A 21,856-nucleotide genomic window follows, 5' to 3' on the forward strand; every position below is an offset into this window, starting at 1 on the left:
ATAATTATTCTATTTTAATATACTATTTTCAAATATTCAAATTGGTTATAAATTTTAAAATAGCCCAAAATTACTTTTTTTCCGCGAAAAAAATAGTAATAGTTTCAATTCAATAAAAAATAATAAATAATGTTTAAACTTCATGGCATCAAAGGTCCCTCCATCAATTTTTCTATTAAACATGTCACATATTTTTATAAATTTTTATGATTAAAATAATATATTTATCTATTTACTATTTTTACATTTCCTTTCATCCATTTTCCTTTGATTTACAAGCTTAGTTTCTTTTAACGTTGCTAAATTACAAGTTTAGTTTCTAATTGAGCTAGTTTCTAATCGAGATTCAAGTTTAACATTACTAAATTATAAACTTAGTTTCTAACCTTTCGAACGCGTTTTACATTTACATTATTGAAAATGCACAAAGTTTTACTTCCTCATCAACCCTACACGATTATGAGATCCGATAGCAATATTGATAAACTTTATGCATTAAAAAAAAAAAAAAAAAAATCAATCCACAAAGCATGTTGCTCTCGCTTAGAAACAGCAATTGTTGAATCTATCATAAACCTGTAGAGATTTATAATTACAAGAAATTAAGGTATACCAACTCTATCAAAGAAACTTCAAAACAAAGATAAAGGCTGGATGATGCCTCGTGTGAATTATGATGAACAAAAACTAGGTGAGGAACACCAACACAAAAAGGATGATGAACAAAGCTACCAAGAATAATATCATCATTATCTGCCCCTTTGCGCTGGCCTTCTTCATCACCACAGCTATTTTTTTCTGTAAGGTTCCATACAAGACAAGGGAAAAACAATGTTTAAATCTTGTATTTACTTCTATTAACCACGCACGAACAAAAGAAAACAAGGTTTAAATACCATTTTGGTCACTCACTACGCTTTCGAGTTTGTTCTACTTTAGTTCATAGACTTTTGAAATATCCATTTTGATCTCTAAACTTCAAAGTCTGCTCTAAACATTTAAAATATCTATTCTAATATATGAAATTTGAAATAATAATCATTTTGATGTACTGTCCATTTAAAAGTTAAGTGACCAAAATTAAACAAATTTGAAAGTTCAAGGAATAAAATAGATTTGATTACTGCTAAAGATTTCAGAATCTCATTATTGTGAACCTTAAGCTAATATTCGTGCATATGACCAGCATTGAGATCATGAACACACCTGAACAAAATCAAGACGATTTGATGTACTGTCCATTTCCATTCCAAGGTTGTCAATAATTTTATCCTGCATAGAAAGATTTTTTTCGAGTCTTAGAAAGTTCATCAGACTGCAGATGTATAGAGAGAATCAATTAGCAGGACTGCAACCTACAGAATGTACACCTGTGCAAGGAGCTCTTCATGTATTGTGAGCCCAACACCTCCAATTCTCACCACACTCGCACTCAATTCATCCAACTCCTCGTCCTGCTGCCTATATATACACATTTTACAGGGGATCAAAATTCAGGTGAGTTAACAAGTACTCTACTCTACATAAATTTTATTATGTTATTCTTGTACTTCATCCTCATACTTAATTTAGAGATAGGTTTCCACTTAAGCAGGAGGATTCTGTTAACAACCCAGGTAAGATATATATACATTACCTTATTAGAAGCAGCTGTCTATCTGATTCGGATGAGATGAAGTCATCATTTTCTTGGTGGGCTGTATATAAGTTTGATTTTTCTGTTTCAAGTGCATTGGGTAGTCTCATCAATTCTCGATGCATCCCACTTGCACTAGCAGTTCCAGTTTGCTCCTTTCCAGCTCCTACTACTTTCTTAACATTTCCAACCTAGCAAAGTAACAAAATAAATGCATAAGAGAAGCTCTGCTCAAACTATTTAGAAAAAATGGACATTGAATATTTGAGTCTTTATAATGGCTTTTTGAAAATAAACTTCAGTGGTATAACCGTAGCACCACAAGAAGCACATCAATAACTATATGGAAAAAACAAGGATTGCAAACTTGTTTATTACTTTATTTTAACCGTTGATGCAAAAAAAAAAAAAAAGAAGAAGAAGGCCAGACAAGTAATACCTGCATCCTAGCTGTACTCGTCCACCTCCTTCGTTTCTCAAGTTCAGCATGATCAATGCCATACCAAGAAGGATCTCTAGCTGCCACAGCAATAGCTTTGTCCAATTCGTCCACCTTCCTATCAAGAAAGCAGACTTTCAGAGAAAGCTTATGTCACTAGACAAAATTAGAAGCACCAGTAGCAACATATTGAATCATGCTTAGTCACACATTGAAGCCCCAGAACAAATTAAGTTGCACAACAGATAAAAGAAGCAGACAACATGGTTTAGAAATTGAGAACTTACCTGCCATTCAATACTCTCACAGGACGCGAGCAACTCTTTTGTTTGTTGTGCTCTCTCTCCTGGATCAGAAGATATCCTTTCCCATTGGTGAAAGCTGGATTGCACTTTATCGATCTGATAGAGATAAAAAGAAAAATCACATTATAAAAAATACACATGTAGCCAAAAAAAAGTGGTAGAAAACCAACATTCACTTCAAAAACATGTAATTCACAAATAAATTATTTGCGACCAAAATTATTTACTAGAGAAGCAAAGGTCTGAAAGATCAAATCGTCTGTTCGAGCACCAATGTAAATCAACACTTTATGGATGTCAGAACCAAGTCAGAGAACTTCCAACATTAGCTTTTTCTTTTAGGATTTCATAATTTGGAGACAAGAAACTGGATCATGCAGATCTGTCAATACTTTTTTTTTTAGGACTTCATAATACTTTCATCTGGAACTAGTAATAATCATTCATCAATATTCGATCTAGAAATGTAGAACAGGCTTAACAATGAGGCATTCGATTGTTTTCTAGAATAAGACATAGTCAGACCTTCAAACAATATCCTTCACGTAGTCTACCGTAACTTATGCCTGTTCAAGGAATGCTGGGTATTGGGATGCCATGTTCGTCTACTCACACAGAATATTCGTGTTGACAGAAATACTAGATACAAATGACAGGATATACTTTTTGGAGATAAGAAAAAAAATCTCATCAGGATCTACAAGATGTCAGCAAGTGAAAGGAGAAGGTTCCATTTACAGCAATCATATTTGTTCTCTACCGAAATATTCCAAACACTGACAGTTGCTACAAGCGTTGTGATTTAATGTGCATTCCAGTCTCCACATTGTTTGGTAGTTCTAGTTATATTTGTATTTTGACATTTTTGTATGAGAATTTTCATCTTGTCTCGTTTGTTGATATTGGTTCATTTTGCAGCAAGCGAATATAGCTTCAAACTTTATCACTATTTCCACTCTCCAATCTCCCTGTTCTAATTCATACTCTTTTCCTTTTAACAACCAAATCAATATTGCAGAAAAAAAGAACATACTTCAAAGGAGCTTGATTTAAATAAGTCGGTGAGCATAATTAAAGCACAGCAGGTAATCATAACAGGACGCAAGCAGCCAACTTACAGATTCTTGAATCTCGTCTTTTACAACATAGAACGGATCTTGAGCCGATGGCATGTTCAACTGCAATAAATAATAGCTAACAAAATGACTTCCAGAAATCAATACTCCGTTCACAGTCAACAGAATGAAAGAATAACCGAACTCACACCCTCAAAACAGCTTAGTTTCACTCTCGATAGAGCATAAAATAGAATTTACGCGCGCGAATTTGTTTCGCTCCAATTCAAACAAATAATTAGCAGAAAAAAAACTCCATTGCATGCTGAGATCATCAATTGGAAATTAGCAGAAAAAAATCCTCTCCCCATCACTACGCCAGATCTAGAATTGGAGCTTATCGATTAATGCAAAACAAAGACGAACCAGGAAGGAGAAAGTGATCGAGAATCGGCGTTCTGAGAGTGAAAACGAGAAGGAGAAGAGGAAAACCTGAGAATGAGGGCGGTGGAGAGTGTAGATCTGATGAAGAAATTGCTGAAAGCTTGCTGGTGAAGGAAGAGCGCAACGACCTGTGGAGAGGATTCGAAGGGAGAGAAACTCTTCTCCTCCTTTCTCTCCAAATCTAAATACTTTTCCAATTTCATTATTTTTCTATTTTTAAAAAATAATTAAATTTAAAGTTCTATTCATAGTGATTAATAAATAATTTCAATACTTTCTTAAATTGCTTAGTTTATTATTTAATGATTGAAATACCATTTAAATGGTTTTTTTATTGGGTGAAAAACTAAGTATTCATTAGAAATATATATATATATATATACTTCAAAGCTCAGTGAAGCGGGCGGGAACTGAGCTTATACTTCTCTGAATATGGCGGCAACGACGGCAACAGCCCCAAGAAGGACGAGTTCGACGGAATGACAGCATACGACGACGATAACGAGCACGAATCCAAGGAGAGGGTAACCCATAAGTACTTCCTTCAAGAATGGAAGCTTGTTAGGTCCATTCTCGACTACATCGTTTCAAATGAACGTGTCTCCGGCATCTCATCCGTCCACAAGATCCGATCCATTGTAATCTTTTCCGAAACTCTTTTTCCATTTTGTTTCAAGATCGCATATCTCATTTGTGGATTGGAAATTTTTAGTGAATTGGTGCCTGTTTAGCTTATAGCTCTGGTCTAATTAACTTTCATTTTGTTAACTAGACTATTTATTTGATTAAGGTGAAAGTTGTGACTAAATTAGTTCATGGAAGTTAAAAGACCAGTTGCTTTTGAGTTCGTAATTTATTACGTCTGTGGAGATTACGAGATCTATGGAAATGAGAATAAAATCATTGGTTTATTCGGGATATTTCAAAATTTGGGTAATGTTGATTGAAAAACAGCTGCAATCTAGTCAGCGAGGTGGATAGGGTTTCTAGTAGAGATGTGTACTGGCCTCCTTGTTTTCTCTCTGAAGTGTTTCCTTCATTACATCTGTGAAGAGGAAGACGTGGTGTTTGAGATGATATGAATTTAATGGCATGGCGGTAGGCTGGTGGCCAAGATGGCTATGGTGGGGGTCCTAATGGTATTTATGTCGCTGGTGAAGGTGGTTCTGTTTCAGGAATCAAGATTCCGGGAGCTGAACCAATTTTCTGAAATATTTCCTTGCTGTTTTATTCTGATGAAGTGTTAAACTTCCTGGCAGGCATTACATTATGATATTCGAAGAGGTCCACCTAGTGTTGGATCTCATGAACGTGATGAAATTTTCTGAAATATTTCCTTGCTGTTGCATATGTTTGTGTTGAGCATTTGGCCGTGCCTACCATCGCACAGACATGAGAGAGATTTTGAAACAACTTTCTCCACGTCTTCTCACAGTTGCTTGTTATGATCGTGAGGTATTAAACTGTGAACTTATTAATTTTAATTTTTGACCACTACCTAACTGTGGAATTATTGTTCCTATACGTCCGTTCTTATTAATTTTAATTTTAAAACGCGTTTGCTAGGGAGAAGTTTCCACACCCTTATAAGGAATGCTTCGTTCCCCCTCCAACCGATGTGAGATCTCACAATCCACCCCCTAGGGGCCTAATGTCCTCGCTGACACACCTCCCAGTGTCTGGTTCTGATACCATTTGTAACGGCTCAAGCCTACTGTTAGCAGATATTGTTCTTTTTGGACTTTCTCTTTTGGACTTCTCCTCAAGATTTTAAAAATGTGTACGATAGGGAAAGGTCACCCCATTGACTTGAAGTCAAGGAAAATGTTAGAAGACAAGGGAATAATCCACATGGCATTGATAGAGTGAATATTGCTGACTATTTTTCACTTGCGTCTCGAGTAACTTAATATCTGAAAGTTTCTGTGTGTATAGCTCGATACGAGGGGTGTCTCCTTCCATTTATTGATAAACTACTGTGCAACAAAATATGTTATTAGGTATTCTTTAATTTTTCCAACATACTGTTTTTTTCTTTTCGTTCTAATGAAATTTCAGTCTCTTATCCATTGAAAAAACTGAGTTGACATTTTAAACTTTATGTTATAGATGTTCCTCTTTGTAAATTTTTTGTTCCTGCTCATGCGCTCTATTAATATTAGACTTTTGGTGCATTATGATCCTTAAGTTCGTCTGTAGCTTTGGCACATGACAATATATAGAACTCTGATATTCTGTTCTGTTCTGTTGGTGAGGATCTGGTAAAACCGTAAAAGAACATAGGATTTAGAAAATGTTTAATTTCTTTAATTGCCTTTGTTCAAGAATTGTACTAGGCATTACCTGATGGGTGTTGATTAACATATAATGTGCTTGTGCAAATTCTGAAGTTGATGGATTGAGAAATTTGTTGAAAGAAGATTAATTCCATTTTGGCTGTTCTTTTCCTAGTCATAATACTTTTGCTCATTCTTGATTTCGTTGATGTTTTAACCAGAAGGTCTTGATTTTTCTACACTCAATGGTTGAAGTTGGGATCATAGTTGTCTATACACAATTCATTTTTTAGGATATTGGCACTTATAAGTTCTAGAATTGAGGGATATTTCCCACTCTTCAACCCTTGTGATTGATAAGCATCGCAGACAGAATTTTATTGTCAAATGTGTTTGCAATCGTTACTCATAAAATGAGAAGCTCATTTTCTCTTTAGCAGTAAACCCTGTGACGTGTTTTCTCAGTTTTGTTGGGTTGTTTTAATGGCTTATTACTCATGGTTTGAATGTTTCAGGATAAAGGCTTGAGAGAACTTGATGCAGATGTCCTTTCAGCATCCGTCAAATGTAACGGCTCAAGTCCACTGCTAGCTGATATTGTTCTCTTTGGACTTCCAGACTTTCCCTCAAGATTTTTAAAACGTTTCTGCTATGGAGAGGTTTCTACACCCTTATAAACAATGTTTGGTTCTCCTCCGATGCTGAAAATTTTGCCAGCTATGCTATAGAGAAGTTAATTTCTTACAGTCTCTCATCTGATTTGTGCATGCGCTATGGTGCAACGTTGGCAGTGGGTGAAGTTGTTTTATCATTACATCAACGTGGACATATTCTTTCCTCTGGTTCGTACAATTCTTCCCTCCCTTGCTAAACAAATTATTTCATGTTAAAGCTTTATACCTTGAATCAAATGCATAGCTTTATTTTTTGGCCACTCTATCCACTCTTCCCTCTAAAATTTGATTTTTCCCATCCATGTAAACACTAGCTGAAATTAACCTATCCAATTGCATCTTCTATTCCATAGTTCCCCATTTAAGATATAACTGGTCAGTTCAAGTGTTCCAAGTTCATAACTATTGATGATAATTTCAAACTACTCGAAAGTTGTGTAGCTGGGCGTGTTGGAGGATTTAGAGAGGGGTTTTTGGAGAAGTTCAAAAGTTTTGTACACTTCATGCTTCCCTTGTGTTCATAATACGAAGTTATAATGCGACTTCATTTTTCCTTTTAACACAAACAATTGGAGCTCTTTCATAATTCGTTTTTGGTGGCTCCTTTATGTGATCTTGGCCAATGTTTTTGTGGTCACTTTTTGCACTCTTCTTTCTCTTAATGAAATCTGGGTTACATTGAATGAAAAATTATGTCCAACTGTTGTTTTCAGATATACATAAACGTGTTGCTGGCATTGTTCCTGCCATCGTTCCTGCCATTGAAACGGCACGGCTATATCGTTGAAAGGGTGGAGAGATAGTGCATGAAGCTGGCTCTCGTTTCATTCGGTGTATTTCTCTATCTCATTTGCCATTGCTGGAAGAGACAAAGCGAACGTTGCTTGATGCTCTTAATGAGAATTTGAGACATCCTAATTAACAGATTCAGGTGATTGGTTTATAATCTGCGAAATGCTTGCTCATTTCTACATATCTAGTGAACAGTTTATTTGATTAGTTGAGAATTGTTAGGAGGGAGTCCCATATTGGTTAATTTAAGAGATCATCATGAGTTTATAGGTTAGGAATACATCTCCATTGGCATAAGACCTTTTGGAGAAACCAAAAACAAAACTGTGAGAGCTTAGGCTCAAAGTGGCAATAGTGTACTATTGTGGAGAGTCGTGGTTCCTAACATGGTATCAGAGTCATGCCCTTAACTTAGTCCATGTCAGTATAATCCTCAAGTGTCGAACAAGGGTGTACTTTGTTCAAGGATTCCAGAGAAGGAGTCGAACCTCGATTAAGGGGAGGTTGTTTGAGGGCTCCATAGTGTACTTTGTTCGAGAAGAGGATTATTGGGAGGGAGTAAGGAATACATTTACATTGTTATGTGGCATTTTGGGTAGCCCAAAGTAAAGAATGTTGCTGAAATCTTTGAAACCATTTGTGCCAACAATTTTACCACAAAATACTTGTAATTGTTGAGTGATCACAATGCATCCTCACTAGCACACTGCTCATCTAATTTGTAATAGTTTAAACCCACAACTAACAGAAGTTGTTTGCTTTAGTCCGTTACGTATTGTCGTCAGTCTCACAATTTTAAAACGCGTCTACTAAGAAGAATTTTCCACGTCCTTATAAGATACTGTGATATGTTGGTAGAGGACTTATTTCATTGTTATATCATCAAGGACTTAAATGGACAATTTTAAAAGTCTCACAGTTTAAGTGAATTATTATAATATCTCACGTTTCTTCCATAAGATTAATAAGTCAACCTAATAAATGGAATCAACGGGAATCAACGGCCCTTTTCAAGTTGATGACATTTAGAGAGTGGCACTTAACACTAGAAGATAGCACCCACTTCCAATTTTTTTCTTTCAATTCATCATATAATATGAATAGTTTCAAAATTGAGGCCCCAAAAAGCAAAATGACCCAATCCCAAAAGAAAGGGTATGTTGAAGATAAAGAGTGCCATCACAATAATATTTTTTAATAAACATTTTTGGTGGGAAACTTCCATCTCTCTCCATGATATATATTCTCCATTAAAGCAAAAACAGCACAAATCTCTCCCTTCTCCTCTCAGCTTTCTGCATTTCACAAAAGAATCATAACTTGTAAACAAAACAAAACAATTAAATTATTTTCCAACTTGACATGAACTAGAAGAGAGCCAAAGTTTTGATTTTTATTTACCCATGGCTCTTCTGCAAACTGAGAGGAGAACAACAAGGATGGCGAGACCGGCAACGACGCCGATGATGATCGCGATGGTCTTTCCCGCTTGGTCGTCGCTCGACGAAACTGGAATGACAATTTATAGTTTTGTGAAGGAATGTTGTTTGAAGCTTGAGCTAAAGAGGCTGCATCTTATGTATATACAATACAAAGCAAATAAAATGTGGCCCTTTCTTTTTGAACTTTATGGCTTAGGAAAAGTTTCCCACTAAAACTCTTAGTCTAAAAGCAAGATCAAGATATGTTTGGGTTTTTGAGGGAGGGAAAGAAAATTTCGGACACATGGGTTCAGTAGCGTTTTCATTTCTTTGTTTGTTTTTAAAAGACAACGGGTTTTTTTATTAATGAATAATTCTTATTTAGTCTCATCGTTTTCACTACTTTCATCTATAATTTCTTCGATTTGATATCTATTTTTTGCATACATATTTTCAAAATTCAAAATTTTTTGTTTTTGAAATTTGACCCCGAACTCAATTGAGATAACAAAAAGGATAGAAAGAAAAAAAACATCATTTGATGGGCCCAAAATTTCACTTGAATGGAATAAAATTGGGGATTGTTCTGAAATCAACCCCTTTTTGAGGGGTAAGTGGGAGCTTTTTGGAGCCAAAATATGGAGAATATCATTGGAACAAAATTGGGTAAAACACTATTTTCAATACCAACCCAATAATTTTGTTTTGATTTGGAAAAAGGGCCTTAGAAAAATGCAATCTTTAAGATAGCTTTATTGTGAAAGGAACATAAAGAAGAACAAAAGGTAGAGGTAGCAGGAATAAGTAGGGGATAGCACCAATGGAAAAAACAATGCCTAAAAAGAACACAAATTAAAGTGGAATGCTTTAAATCTTTTTTTTTTTCTTTTTATTAAAAGAATTACTTGTTGACCCATTTTACATCTCTCTAGAACACTCTCGTCTTCATCTTCACCAAATGAAATGAGAGGACTAAGCTCGACTTTTAGGTTATGCAAACATAACCGATGAGTCGAGAACGCCCTTAACAAAAAGACTCACCACTAGTTTATGAAAAAGTGTTTTAGCCTTTACGTATCGCCATCAGCCTCATGGTTTTAAAACACGTCTACTGGAGAGAGATTTCCACAACCTTAAAAAGAATATTTCGTTCTCCTCCCCAACCGATGTGGGATCTCACAATCCCCCTCCCGCGTCTCCGCTGACACACCACCTAGTGTCTGGCTTTGATACCATTTGTAATAGTCCAAACCCACTGTTAATAGATATTGTACGCTTTAACTCGTTATGTATTGTTGTTAGCCTCACGGTTTTAAAACGTGTCTTGCTAGGGAGAGGCTTCCACACCCTTATAAGGAATGTTTCGTTCTTCTCTCCAACCGATGTAGATCTCACAATTCACCCCTCTTAGGGGCCAGAGTCTTCACTGATACACTGCCCAGTATCTGGCTCTAATATCATTTATAACATTTCAAGCCCACCGCTAGCAGATATTGTTTGCTTTAGCCTGTTACGTATCGCCGTCAGCCTCATGGTTTTAAGATACATCTGCTAGGGAGAGGTTTTCACACCCTTATAAGAAATGTTTCGTTCTTCTTTCCAACCGATGTGGGATCTCACAATCCACCCCCTTTAGGGGCTAGTGTCCTCACTGATACACCGCCTCATGTCTAGCTCTAATACCATTTATAACATTCAAAACTCACTACTAGCAGATATTTGTTTGCTTTAACCCGCTACGTATCGTTGTTAGCCTCCTCGAGGTTTCCACACCCTTATAATGAATGTTTCGTTCTCCTCTCCAACCGACGTTGGATCACGCAGAAAATGATAGAAAAGAATAATGAACTAGTTTTTGGAAAGCAAGGCTTACCAGAAGAATTAGGGTAGAAGCCAGAAGCCCAATAGCGAGCATAACACTGTCCCAAAAAGACATCAGCAGCAGCAGCTGATCCACACAAGCTCTTCAACTTTCCAACAGCATCAGCAAGGCAAGAAGAACAATCTTGTGAACTCAAATCTCCCAAACACTGAGCATACCCTTGCACCAACCCTGAACTACTAACCCTAAATCCATTCCCCGCCCCGACCTGCATATCACCAAGCACATCGTCCCGCCTTCGAAAGAACTCGACATCATTACTCGAGCTCGAGCTACACTTCTTGAACCTCACACTAGTGTCCAACTTCCCCAAGAAATCCAAGTGCTCATATCTCACATAACACCCCTCCAATTGTAGGGATGCCCCATAAGAATAAGGGCATGCCAAGTGAACTTGGTTCACTCCATTCTGTATACACTTAGAGCAATCAGCCATGGCCATGTCCCCTCTACATTGATAGAGCCCAAAAATGGCTCCCTCAGGCTGGGTTGAGGAGTCATTGCCAATGGCATAGCCATTGTAGTTCATTTGGGAAGATGAGGACACCATTGATGATAGCAAAGAGTTGAAATTTGATTCAAATAGGGAATTTTGTTGGTATTTCTCATTAGAACAGCCTGCATAGATGAAGAGATGGGCTCTTATGGGGAACCCATAAAGGAACCAACTTTTCAAAGAAGAAGAGAAGAAGAGAAGGAAGAGAGGTAATTCAAGGTTTCTTCTCCTCATTACTATCAATTCCTTTCAGTGTGTTGTTTACTCAAAACTCTTCTCTTTGAAGCCTTTGTTTTTGGTGTTTTCTTTTCATCGAACCCTTTTTCTTTTGCCTTTTTTAATGCTTCCTTTTCAATTCCCCACAAACAAAACAACCCATTTTGTGCTTTTTTTTTTTTTTTTTTTTTTTTAACAATTGACTTTAAGGGAACGAATCTTTTACCATCCATATCATCATTTCAATACCCTTTTCTTAAATTTAAAACGATTCACGGTCAAAACTACTTAGCCATCGATTGTTCCATGAAGAGCGTTCATTACCTTGTCTATTGAACGTATGACTATTTACTTTAAAAGGTAATGACACGATCAAGACCGTTCAACTTGATTCGATTCAACGCTCGATTTTAGTTTGATTCACCCCAATTTTCCCTCTGCTTTAGTGGTTCGTCGCATTCTAAGTTGAAATCGAGATATGAGTAATAGAATATATACCTGTAAGATCCCACATCAATTGGACCATTTGGACATAATGGGACCGCTCGAAAGAAATAGCCTAAAAAAGACTATGTGGGCCAGCTGTCTTATAATACATATATTTAGTATTAGTTAGATTTCATTTGGGCCTAGCCCATTACCTAGACTTTAAATATTGGGCCTCAACTATTAAATTTTGATGGGCTAGGCCCATTTAAATGACTATGGTTTTGTTATATAACTTTAGTAACCAACGTATTTAACGTGTTCAGATATTTTAAAGTTGATGCAATAAAATAATCCTATTTAAGAATAAAAATTAGTTTAAATTACTTTTAAAAAAAATTAATTCCAACTTTAAACCTTTTAATTAATAAATTTAAAGTTTTAAACCAAGACTACGAGTAGAAGTAAAGTAATCCCTTTATGTTTTTTTTTTTTTTTTTAATTTAAGAAAATAGTTATGTTCCTCGCACGGTAATCGAGACACGCACGTGACAAATAATTACTTTGCATAGAAGAAACCCTAATTTGCAAACTTATTGTAATTGGATTTTCTCCTTTTAATAAAAAAAATTAAACTAATTTTTTCCTTTTCTAGTTTTTCAATATAAAGAAAATAATAATAATTATTTTCCTTTTATTTTATATTATTAATAAATAAATAAGAGCTAATGGGATATGATTGAAATTAGTAAATATAGATTCAAGAACAATTTTTCTTGATTTTTTTTTTTTAAATTAAATTACAAATTCAACCTTTCAATTTTTTTGTTTAATAAATTCATGAATTTTAAAAATACTGAATATCTCAAAAAAAAAAAAAAAAAAAAAAAACCTAATGTTTTCTGACATTATGATACATGGTCTACAATATGGTCACATTATTTACTTCTCGCTTCTGAGAGTGAAAACGGTCCCCACATACCAACTTGAGCCATTTCAACATGTTTTATTTTCGCTTATATATTTAATAGGCTTTGTTTCATTTAGTAGTTTTAATCATCATATTACGAAGAATTATTGACCGAATCCTTATCTTCCATTTGTGATGTAATTTTTTTTAGAATAATTTGGTTAAATATTTATTCGTAGTAATTTGGCGTGTTAATGAGTAGTTGATATTTTTTATAATCAATGTTTTATATGTTAATATTAAAATCTCAATTGGATGGAAATGTCATCGATGTTAATAGATACTTTTAGAAAAATTATAAATATAAAAAAATCATAAAATATATTAATAAAAATGTAATTGATTTCGAATATAAATATTATAACTTTTTTATTAATATTATATCTATATTAGTGATATTTTATCGATTCATTTACCCTTTAATTGTTAGTCTCGAACGGGAAATACCATATTGAAATATGACACGTCGGTGAAAATTGAAATATCTATTCATTTTTTAAATAAATATTTGAAATTTTAATTAAATTATACAACTTAATCAATTTTTTGAAAAAAAAGTTAAATAATCAATCAATTTAAGATAAAGTTTATCCAATCGGATTTGATTTTTAAAAGGTAAACTTGAAAGTCACGCTAATAATTATCCATGTTTAATAAATGGGGAAAAAAAAATAAAAAATCTCAAACAAGTTGTGGGCCCCTGGATTTGACAAATCTTGTCATTAATTGTAAGTGGAGATCACTATTTATCCAAATTCCAAAATTGATTTTTAAAAATTAATAAAATGATTTTTTTTTATTTTTTTATTTCTTTTAAACACGATTTGGAATGTGTGGGACTCAGAAAAAACATGGATTCGTGGGTGTCGATTATGAGAGGAGCAACCATTGAGGCCGCCATGTCCTTGTCACTCATTTCTAACAACGTCTGAGTTTTACTCGTATCAAATTTATAGTTGGGTTTCGCTCGTTGCAAGTTTAGTATCAAATTAAAAGTACAGTTTGGTTCATAACAAATTTTAATTCGAATTTCACTACAAGTTAGAGATGAACGAGAATGAACCCAACTACCTAAATTGGGAGTTGACCATCTTTAGGCTTGAAATGTTGGAAGAGAAGGTGGCTGTCCCAACTACCTAATTAGAACATCTCTGGTCCAGAAGATCGCATCTAAAACAAATGTTCATATCAACAACCACCTTCATCTAAATTAGAGAATAATGCTCTAATGCAACGTCTCTAATCAGGGTCATACATATAACAGTTGAAAAATTCGTGGAGAGGCAAAACAACCATATAGAATTCTATTTGTATTAGTTTGGATGACCATCTTTGCTTGAATTATGGTAGCCACCTAGATTAATACGAAACCTAACTAGAACCTTAAAATATTAATACAAAAACTCCACGAGTTTAATTTATAGCTAAACGAGAAATCATTAACGAAGGAGGATATAAGCTAACTCGAACATTTACAAACATAAAAAGGTATTGTAATATTAGTCAACCAGACAAACATGAACATAATTCGAGGTCGGACATTGAAATCCGAGCCCTCAAATTTGTTATTTAAAAAAAAAAAAAAACAAGCAAACATGAGTTAACTAGTGGTAGAATGTGTTCTTAAATATGGATGAATTTAAGAATTAATAAAATAAAATTATAAACCTGCAACGTGGAGGATTAAAAAAAATGGAATTAATTTCTACGTAGATTAATAATATATTATAAATTGTTGTATAAATTTAAGGACAAAAATTTGTAACGAACAACACGGAGCTTTCAGACCAGGTTGAAACTCGGAGGAATTTTCTTCTTCTTTCTTTCCTTTGATTTTGATAATCTTCTCAGCTGAGTGAAGTGAAGTCTGTGAAGAAACAGAGCCGAAATGAGCGGCGGAGGTGAAGGAACGACGCTGGAATTCACCCCGACGTGGGTTGTTGCCGCCGTCTGTACCGTCATCGTCGCCATTTCCCTCGCCTTAGAGCGCCTCTTACACTTCCTCGGAAAATACCTCAAGAAAAAGAACCAGAAGCCGCTCTATGAAGCTCTTCAGAAAGTTAAAGAAGGTTCGATTTGATTCCGAATCTGAATCCATAGTCCGTTTGATTTTCCTTTTGCTTCCTTCTTTCTCCTGTTCATTCTTGTGTGTGTGTGTGTGTGTGTATTTGCCTTTTCGCTTTTCGAATTTTGCTGTGTTACTGTTTAGATTGTTGAATTTGCTGTCCTTATTTTGGAATCTGGATGCTGCAGAATTGATGCTTTTGGGGTTTATTTCGCTTCTGCTCACTGTATTTCAAGGCGTTATCTCAAAATTATGTGTTCCTGAGAGTTTGACCGAGCATTTCCTTCCGTGTAATCTGAAGGATAAAGCTAAAGCTGAACACGATTCGCACTCTGGTGAAACTGGTTCGTCAACGACGAAACATTTTCAAACGTTCTTTGTTTCGAGTATTTCTGGCTCGGCCAGGCGCCTTCTATCTGAGGGATCGGCTGCACAGGCTGGTTATTGTGGTAAAAAGGTGAAGATTAACCTAGCCATCTCAATTATGCTCACCATTGATGCTCAATTATGTTTGAATGGTGTATTGAATGAATATTTAGTAGATTATAGTACTGGAGTTGTTTGATTCTGTTCATTGCTTACTGTTCTATACATTTGATGGTATTTTACAAGTTTGAAATTCATTGAGTTTTGTGGAAAGTTTGGGGATGGAAAACATATAAAGTTTATTGTGCTTTTCTTCCAATATGATTTTTTTTATATAAAACATATTTATTTTCCTCTGCTTCAAGGTTTAAGGATGGAAAACACATTGGGCTATCATTTAAGGGTTAGGTGAGAATAATTATGATACCACTGTATCCCACCCCCACACTGGGTAGACTTGATGGAATAGAATACTTGCCAATTTGAAGAGAGTAAACTTTGAGTCTGTGTTTACTTGTCAATGAAGGAACGAGAATCATTCTACCTCATTCTTATATGATATATATATATATCTATATATATTTGGGGGGTAGGAGGTGGGGGAAGAAAGTATTATTCATGATTCGTATGTGTCTCCTGGTTATATGATACCTTACTTGTGTCTCCCACCAAATTAGAGATGAAAGTCATAATTTTAGGCGAATGAGATTCTCTTAAAAAAGGTAAAGAATCTTACTTTGATTTTTCAATTTATAAACTCTTGCCTTTTTCTTTCTTTTTTTTTGTTAAATTAGTTCCTTCTATCTTTATTTTTGTGATGGATATTATATGGAACAAATTTTCATTCCAAGTGTCAGAAAAAGTAAATATTAACTCTAGTGTACTGTATTTTTTTTTTTTTTTTTTTTAATTCTGATTCTAAAATGGGTTTACCAAGCACAATATATAAATATTTTTATGGCCTTTTTTCGTGGAAATTGAGGTTGTATCCACAATTCACACGTATATCTTATTGGTGTCTTACATTATCTTGGCTTCATTACTCTGCCTCTACAAATATCTTAGTCTTAATAAATTGATTTTAATTTGATCTCTCTCATTTATATGTTTCTCCTCTCCAGAATAAGGTGCCATTGCTATCACTTGAAGCATTACATCATTTACATATTTTTATCTTCATCCTAGCTATCGTCCACGTGTCGTTTTGCGTTCTCACTGTAGTTTTTGGAGGATTGAAGGTAAGCAACTAGTAGGCTTATTTTCTGATAGTTATCATTACAGGATAACTTGACTGTTTGATCTCAGTTTTAATTCTGTGTAATGATATAGATTCGTCAGTGGAAGCATTGGGAGGATTCTATTGCAAAAGAGAATTACGATACCGAACAAGGTAACCATTTAACATTAATATTTTCTGGTCATTTTGGATGTATATCATCATTAAATTCTTGATACATCCCCATATAAATGAAATCCCATGGAAAGTGAAATAATTTGAGATTGGAAGAGCCGTGTGAATAAATTCTAAAAAGAACTCTTGAGTTGATTTTTGCGCTGGAAAGCTCTCTGCTTGGTTCACCTAACATGTTAATGTGGTTTGGTTTTTCTTTTTGGTCTTACTATAATCCTGATGCTTTTGCAGTTCTAAAACCAAAAGTCACCCATGTCCACCAACATGCTTTTATCAAGGACCACTTTTTGGGTATTGGTAAAGATTCAGCTCTTCTGGGTTGGTTGGTAGGTCAAATCATTTTCTCAACATAAATCTATCATTCTGCCTTCAATCTTGTTTTGCTTGATGTTGGATGCCTTCCCTTAGCTTTTCTTCTTCACATCCCAGTTCCTAGAAGTTTCTATCACTACTATTTTTTAAATAAAATATTTCGTTAAATTGTAGTTATGTTCTTTTCTAATTCTAATACTATGGGCATGTTTCAAATTGCAAGGTGCATTTCAAGGCAAAGCAATGAATTTCTTGCTTGCCTTGAAGTTAGTAGGTGCACTGAAAGCGTTTCATGTTAGTGAAGTGATTGCGTGGTTTCTTAAGATTTAAATAATATAATTGTACATTGAGAAAAAATTGTTGAGATGATGATTGTGAATATCAATACGTACAATCAAAGAAAAGAAATGCCTGTAGAATCTCATGGAAGATGTGTTGAGGATTGTTGGGAGTGAATTCCACCTTGGCTAATTTAAGGAATGATCATGAGTTTATAAGTAAGGAATACATCTCTATTGATATGAGACCTTTTGGGGAAGCCAAAAGCAAAGCCACGAGAGCTTATGCTCAAAGTGGACAATATCATATCACTGTGGAGATTCGTGGTTTCTAACCAGATGTACAACATGGACCTTGTTTCTCCTCTGTATTTAACTAGTGGCTCAAATAGTGGCTCAAAGGATGTAGAAAATCAAAATAACAAATGAATGATAATCAAATGCCGAAGGTGAAGTTCTGTAGCCTTCGTTTGAAAAAAATGTTAATGTATATATTCTCAGGACCTTGTTTCTCCTATGTATAGGCTCCACATTTTGAAGTTTGAACGCGTCTTTTGGAATCAAAACCTTTGATGCTGTTAAGAGTTATTGCTTGTTGTTTTCTTGTTGTTTTAACACTTTTCTTGGGTTTTCTTCAGCATTCCTTCCTCAAGCAATTTTATGCTTCTGTTACTAAATCAGATTATATAACGTTACGGCTTGGTTTCATTATGGTAAGCCTTCGACGATTCAGTGTTGATGTATATTTGACTTTCATATTCAAACTGCATAATAAAAGTTTCACTGCTGTAGACACACTGCAGGGGCAACCCAAAGTTTAATTTTCACAAGTACATGATACGTGCCCTTGAAGATGATTTCAAGCATGTTGTCGGTATCAGGCAAGTAATATCTGGAACTGGAAGTACCCTTTTACATTTCGCTGCCTGGTTACTCAATTTTGTAGTTGTGCCAATCATGATACATTTTCTACTTGCATTTTTCTTTTCCTCAGTTCTCTCATTTTTTTTTACATTCTTTGTTGCAGTTGGTATCTTTGGATCTTCGTGGTTGTCTTCTTGTTCCTTAATGTTAATGGTATTGGCACTTCTTTGATTCGTTAATATATGGAATTTCCTTAAATTTAATATCAAATAATGCCCACAAGATTGTCTTTGAATATGTTGTTGTGGTCATTATATTAATTCTCAGAATATCAATAGCCTCACTTGTATTATGCTCATGGTTCACCAACTTCAAAGGACAGGATTTTGAATTGGTTTTCTATCCGGGACTTGAATCTAAAAACATGGAGGGTATATCCAAACATCTTAATCCCTTACCACCCTTTGAATAATATCTCAAAACATCCTAACCCTTATCCAAACGATAACAGCCCAAGCCCACTGCTAGTAGATATTGTCCTCTTTGGGCTTTCCCTTTCGTGCTTCCCTTCAAGGTTTTAAAACACGTCTAGTAAGGAGAGGTTTCCACACCCTTATAAGCAATGCTCCGTTCTCCTCTCCAACCGACGTGGGATCTCACACAAACCCTCAAACTCAAAACTTCGAGGGATATCTCCGAACATTCTAAATCCATTATGCCATCCCTCCCACAACTAGAGACACCCATGTTAGTATCTCACATATAAAACTTTATCCTTCGCTATTCAGATAAAAACCTTTTTGAATAGTTGCTATATGGAAGTTCGATACGTGCTTTATATATCAGGGTGAGCTCCCATTTTATTATCTGTATAAAAAAAAATGTTAATGTGTTGATCATTATTTTCTATTTGCACATACAGGTTGGCATACATATTTCTGGATAGCATTCATTCCTTTCGTTGTGAGTACTTTAATCACCTCTCACAAATCTGTTTCTTGTTAAGTTGTCATAATATAGCTGCGAAGGCTTATTTACTTTACTGAATTTTACAATTCATTACAAGATCGTGGGGGTTTGTAGATGGCAATGGTAAGTTTTAAGTATTGGTTTGTGAGTAATAATATCTCTGGTAGAAACCAGAGAATTGAAAATCGAGATTATATTGATAACTCAGACTAAGAAAATACAATTTTACAATTCATTAGAGGAACCTAGACATCGTGATTACTCTCTATGAGATCCCACATCGGTTGGAGAGGAGAACAAAACATTCTTTATAAGGGTGTGAAACCTCTCCAAACCTTGAGGGGACCCGAAAAGGAAAGTCTAAAGAATGACAATATCTGCTCGCGGTGGGCTTGGGCTGTTACACTCTCTCTCTCTCTCTCTCTCTCTCTCTCTCGTAAAACCACCCAATGAGCTCCCAAATACTGTTTATCCTTTTAACTTCCGCTATTTTCTTGAAATGGTATGAAGTTCTGTTATACTTCTACAATTTCTTTCTTGTACATTTCATATGAGATAATTATTACTCCTCTTTTTCCAGCTTCTGCTCGCTGTGGGAACAAAGCTGGAACATGTGATAACCCAGCTGGCTCACGAGGTTGCCGAGAAGCACATAGCAATTGAAGGCGAGCTAGTAGTCCAACCATCTGATGATCACTTTTGGTTTCAGCGGCCCCGTTTTGTTCTCTTCTTGATCCACTTCATACTATTCCAAAATGCTTTCGAGATTGGATTTTTCTTCTGGATATGGGTAAGCAGCAAACTGACTGTATCTTCTGGTGATTGTGGTGAACTATCGTTTAATTTAGACCCGAAGTCGATCCTTGCTTGGTTATGTTTCTAGGTTCAATATGGCTTTGACTCGTGCATCATGGGCCAAGTCCGCTATATCATTCCAAGGCTTATTATTGGGTAAAACAGAAACTCCATATTTTGGTTCTCCTGCAACACAATTACTTGATGATGGTACTAATTTCCAATTAAATCTATTTCTGGATCAGGGTGTTTATTCAGGTTCTTTGCAGTTACAGCACCCTACCGCTCTATGCCATCGTCACTCAGGTGAGTCAAGTGACGGGTCATTAAGAGAGCTTATCATAGTCAAATTCTTTCGTAAATCTTCTTATTTACACAACTACATAATGGATGAAATTCAACTGATTGCTTTGAGTTCTATTATGAACAACAAAACGGAACAGGAATGTCAAGTCCTTAAGTCTCGTTTTTCATTAGTTTTAAAAACTTATTTTCATGTAAAAATTTTACATTTTTAATTTAAAATTAGGAAACAAAAACAAGAAATAGTTCTTGTGAGATTGTACATCGGTCTAGCAGACGCGTTTTCAAAACTCTGAGGGAAGCCCGAAAGGGAAAGCCCAAAGAGGACAATATCTGCTAGCGGTGGGCTTGAGTTGTTACAAATGGTATTAGAGCCGGACATCGGGTGATGTGCCAGCGAGGAGGCTGATCCCGGAAGGGGGTGAAAGAATTTTATTATCATCAACCTGACTGATTGTTAACCTATCTAGCTAATTGTTTGCCAATGGAATAAAATGTAGATGGGAAGTTCTTTCAAGAAAGCAATCTTTGATGAACATGTACAAGTAGGCCTAGTTGGTTGGGCTCAGAAGGTGAAGAAAAGAAAGGGACTTAGAGCAGCTGCCGATGCCTCCAGCCAAGGAGGCAAGGAAGGTAGTTCTACTGTGGGGGGGATTCAACTGGGAAGTGCTATGCGCAAGGCTTCTGCACCTCAAGAAATTAAGCCTGATGGCTCCAAATCAGATGGTCTGCCTTAGAACATGGGTCCAAATCTAATGATTAAGCTAAGCTACCCTCTCTCTCTCTCTCTATTTCATTTGTCTAGTTGTATTACACGGTAACCGCTATGCTTACCCCGTCCTGTAGGAGAAACATCGAAGCGTTTCGATATACAGTAAAATTTTTAGCAGTGGAACAATCTTATTATCCATGACTTGTATCTTGTCTCACATTGATGATCTATTTAGGGTGTTGAATTTGTGAACTTTGATGCTGTGTTTCTTTCAGCAAGAGGTTCGCCTTGTAAAAGTATAAAAAATGTATGATATTGATGTTGTCTACTTTTGGTCTATGAAACTTCCTGTGATGTTTGCTCATTGACGTGCTCGAGTTTCATTGGTTTGTTATCTGGGACTTATTTTGTGTGAGCAGAATCATTAAATATCATTTTAGTCTCTATACTTTCAAGTTTGAATATCATTTTAGTCTCTATACTTTCCGTTAATTTTAGCATTAATCATTGTTAACTGACTAAAAATTAATATGTATTACTTCACTAACTTCGTATGTTGTTGTAGCATTACCTCACTCGATTAGGTTAATTTTTTATTATAAAATTATGTGCCTACACACCAAAAACTAGGATCTATTTTCATTGTTTTTATCGGTCTATTTTCATTGCATCTAATAACCCTTTGAAAATTGAGTCGGGCTAAATCGTTTATTGACATCTCATAAATCATCTACAAATGTTTTACTTGA

The 21,856-nt window shown here is 35.3% G+C and overlaps 3 protein-coding genes and 1 long non-coding RNA gene across 6 annotated transcripts; 2 read left to right on the forward strand and 2 right to left on the reverse strand.

The window, feature by feature from the left end:
* Positions 1-518: 518 nt before the first annotated feature.
* Positions 519-4,082, reverse strand: LOC111806516 (syntaxin-61). 3 transcript variants are annotated; one of them, XM_023691863.2, is made up of 8 exons: positions 3,928-4,082; positions 3,499-3,558; positions 2,363-2,476; positions 2,076-2,189; positions 1,637-1,827; positions 1,371-1,461; positions 1,207-1,272; positions 519-798 (listed from the first exon to the last, which is right to left on the reverse strand). In XM_023691863.2, exons 2-8 carry the CDS (start codon positions 3,550-3,552, stop codon positions 688-690), a joined length of 741 nt encoding a protein of 246 aa, XP_023547631.2. In that variant the 5' UTR covers positions 3,553-3,558; positions 3,928-4,082; the 3' UTR covers positions 519-687. The 3 variants fall into 3 exon arrangements, with proteins under 3 accessions (XP_023547631.2, XP_023547633.2, XP_086985002.1); XM_023691865.2 differs by having other exon boundaries at positions 1,360-1,461; XM_087128876.1 differs by lacking the exon at positions 3,928-4,082 and having other exon boundaries at positions 2,076-2,193; positions 3,499-3,516.
* A 182-nt stretch (positions 4,083-4,264) lies between these two features.
* On the forward strand, positions 4,265-6,746 carry LOC111807603 (uncharacterized). Its single transcript, XR_015423267.1, has 3 exons — positions 4,265-4,517; positions 5,139-5,334; positions 6,671-6,746. It is a non-coding gene; the product is annotated as an uncharacterized LOC111807603 (long non-coding RNA).
* A 1,861-nt stretch (positions 6,747-8,607) lies between these two features.
* LOC111806584 (plasmodesmata-located protein 8) lies at positions 8,608-11,774 on the reverse strand. The gene is made up of 3 exons (XM_023691961.2): positions 10,916-11,774; positions 9,023-9,130; positions 8,608-8,916 (listed from the first exon to the last, which is right to left on the reverse strand). The coding sequence occupies exons 1-3, from the start codon at positions 11,652-11,654 to the stop codon at positions 8,909-8,911; spliced, it is 855 nt and encodes a 284-aa protein (XP_023547729.2). The 5' UTR covers positions 11,655-11,774; the 3' UTR covers positions 8,608-8,908.
* A 3,009-nt stretch (positions 11,775-14,783) lies between these two features.
* On the forward strand, positions 14,784-21,471 carry LOC111807165 (MLO-like protein 1). Its single transcript, XM_023692756.2, has 13 exons — positions 14,784-15,101; positions 15,286-15,554; positions 16,585-16,701; positions 16,793-16,853; positions 17,106-17,200; positions 18,103-18,177; positions 18,257-18,345; positions 18,492-18,541; positions 19,251-19,291; positions 19,878-20,087; positions 20,181-20,248; positions 20,338-20,398; positions 20,896-21,471. Exons 1-13 carry the CDS (start codon positions 14,921-14,923, stop codon positions 21,130-21,132), a joined length of 1,554 nt encoding a protein of 517 aa, XP_023548524.1. The 5' UTR covers positions 14,784-14,920; the 3' UTR covers positions 21,133-21,471.
* Positions 21,472-21,856: the final 385 nt, after the last annotated feature.

The sequence above is a fragment of the Cucurbita pepo genome, chromosome 12 (assembly GCF_057944985.1).
Source record: "Cucurbita pepo subsp. pepo isolate OVF chromosome 12, ASM5794498v1, whole genome shotgun sequence".
Lineage (NCBI taxonomy): Eukaryota > Viridiplantae > Streptophyta > Magnoliopsida > Cucurbitales > Cucurbitaceae > Cucurbita > Cucurbita pepo.

Bases quoted from the DNA above. Each gene is read 5' to 3' on its own strand.
- LOC111807165 (XM_023692756.2), top strand. From the start codon at position 14,921: ATGAGCGGCGGAGGTGAAGGAACGACGCTGGAATTCACCCCGACGTGG. The intron at 16,702-16,792 runs GTAAGCAACTAG...GTAATGATATAG, and splicing joins TAGTTTTTGGAGGATTGAAG to ATTCGTCAGTGGAAGCATTG. The intron at 20,088-20,180 runs GTAAGCAGCAAA...TTATGTTTCTAG, and splicing joins GATTTTTCTTCTGGATATGG to GTTCAATATGGCTTTGACTC.
- LOC111806516 (XM_023691863.2), bottom strand. From the start codon at position 3,552: ATGCCATCGGCTCAAGATCCGTTCTATGTTGTAAAAGACGAGATTCAA. The intron at 2,477-3,498 runs GTAAGTTGGCTG...TATCTCTATCAG, and splicing joins AAGACGAGATTCAAGAATCT to ATCGATAAAGTGCAATCCAG. The intron at 799-1,206 runs GTGTGTTCATGA...GGAACCTTACAG, and splicing joins ATCGTCTTGATTTTGTTCAG to AAAAAAATAGCTGTGGTGAT.
- LOC111806584 (XM_023691961.2), bottom strand. From the start codon at position 11,654: ATGAGGAGAAGAAACCTTGAATTACCTCTCTTCCTTCTCTTCTTCTCT. The intron at 9,131-10,915 runs GTAAGCCTTGCT...TTGTCATTCCAG, and splicing joins CTTCTACCCTAATTCTTCTG to TTTCGTCGAGCGACGACCAA.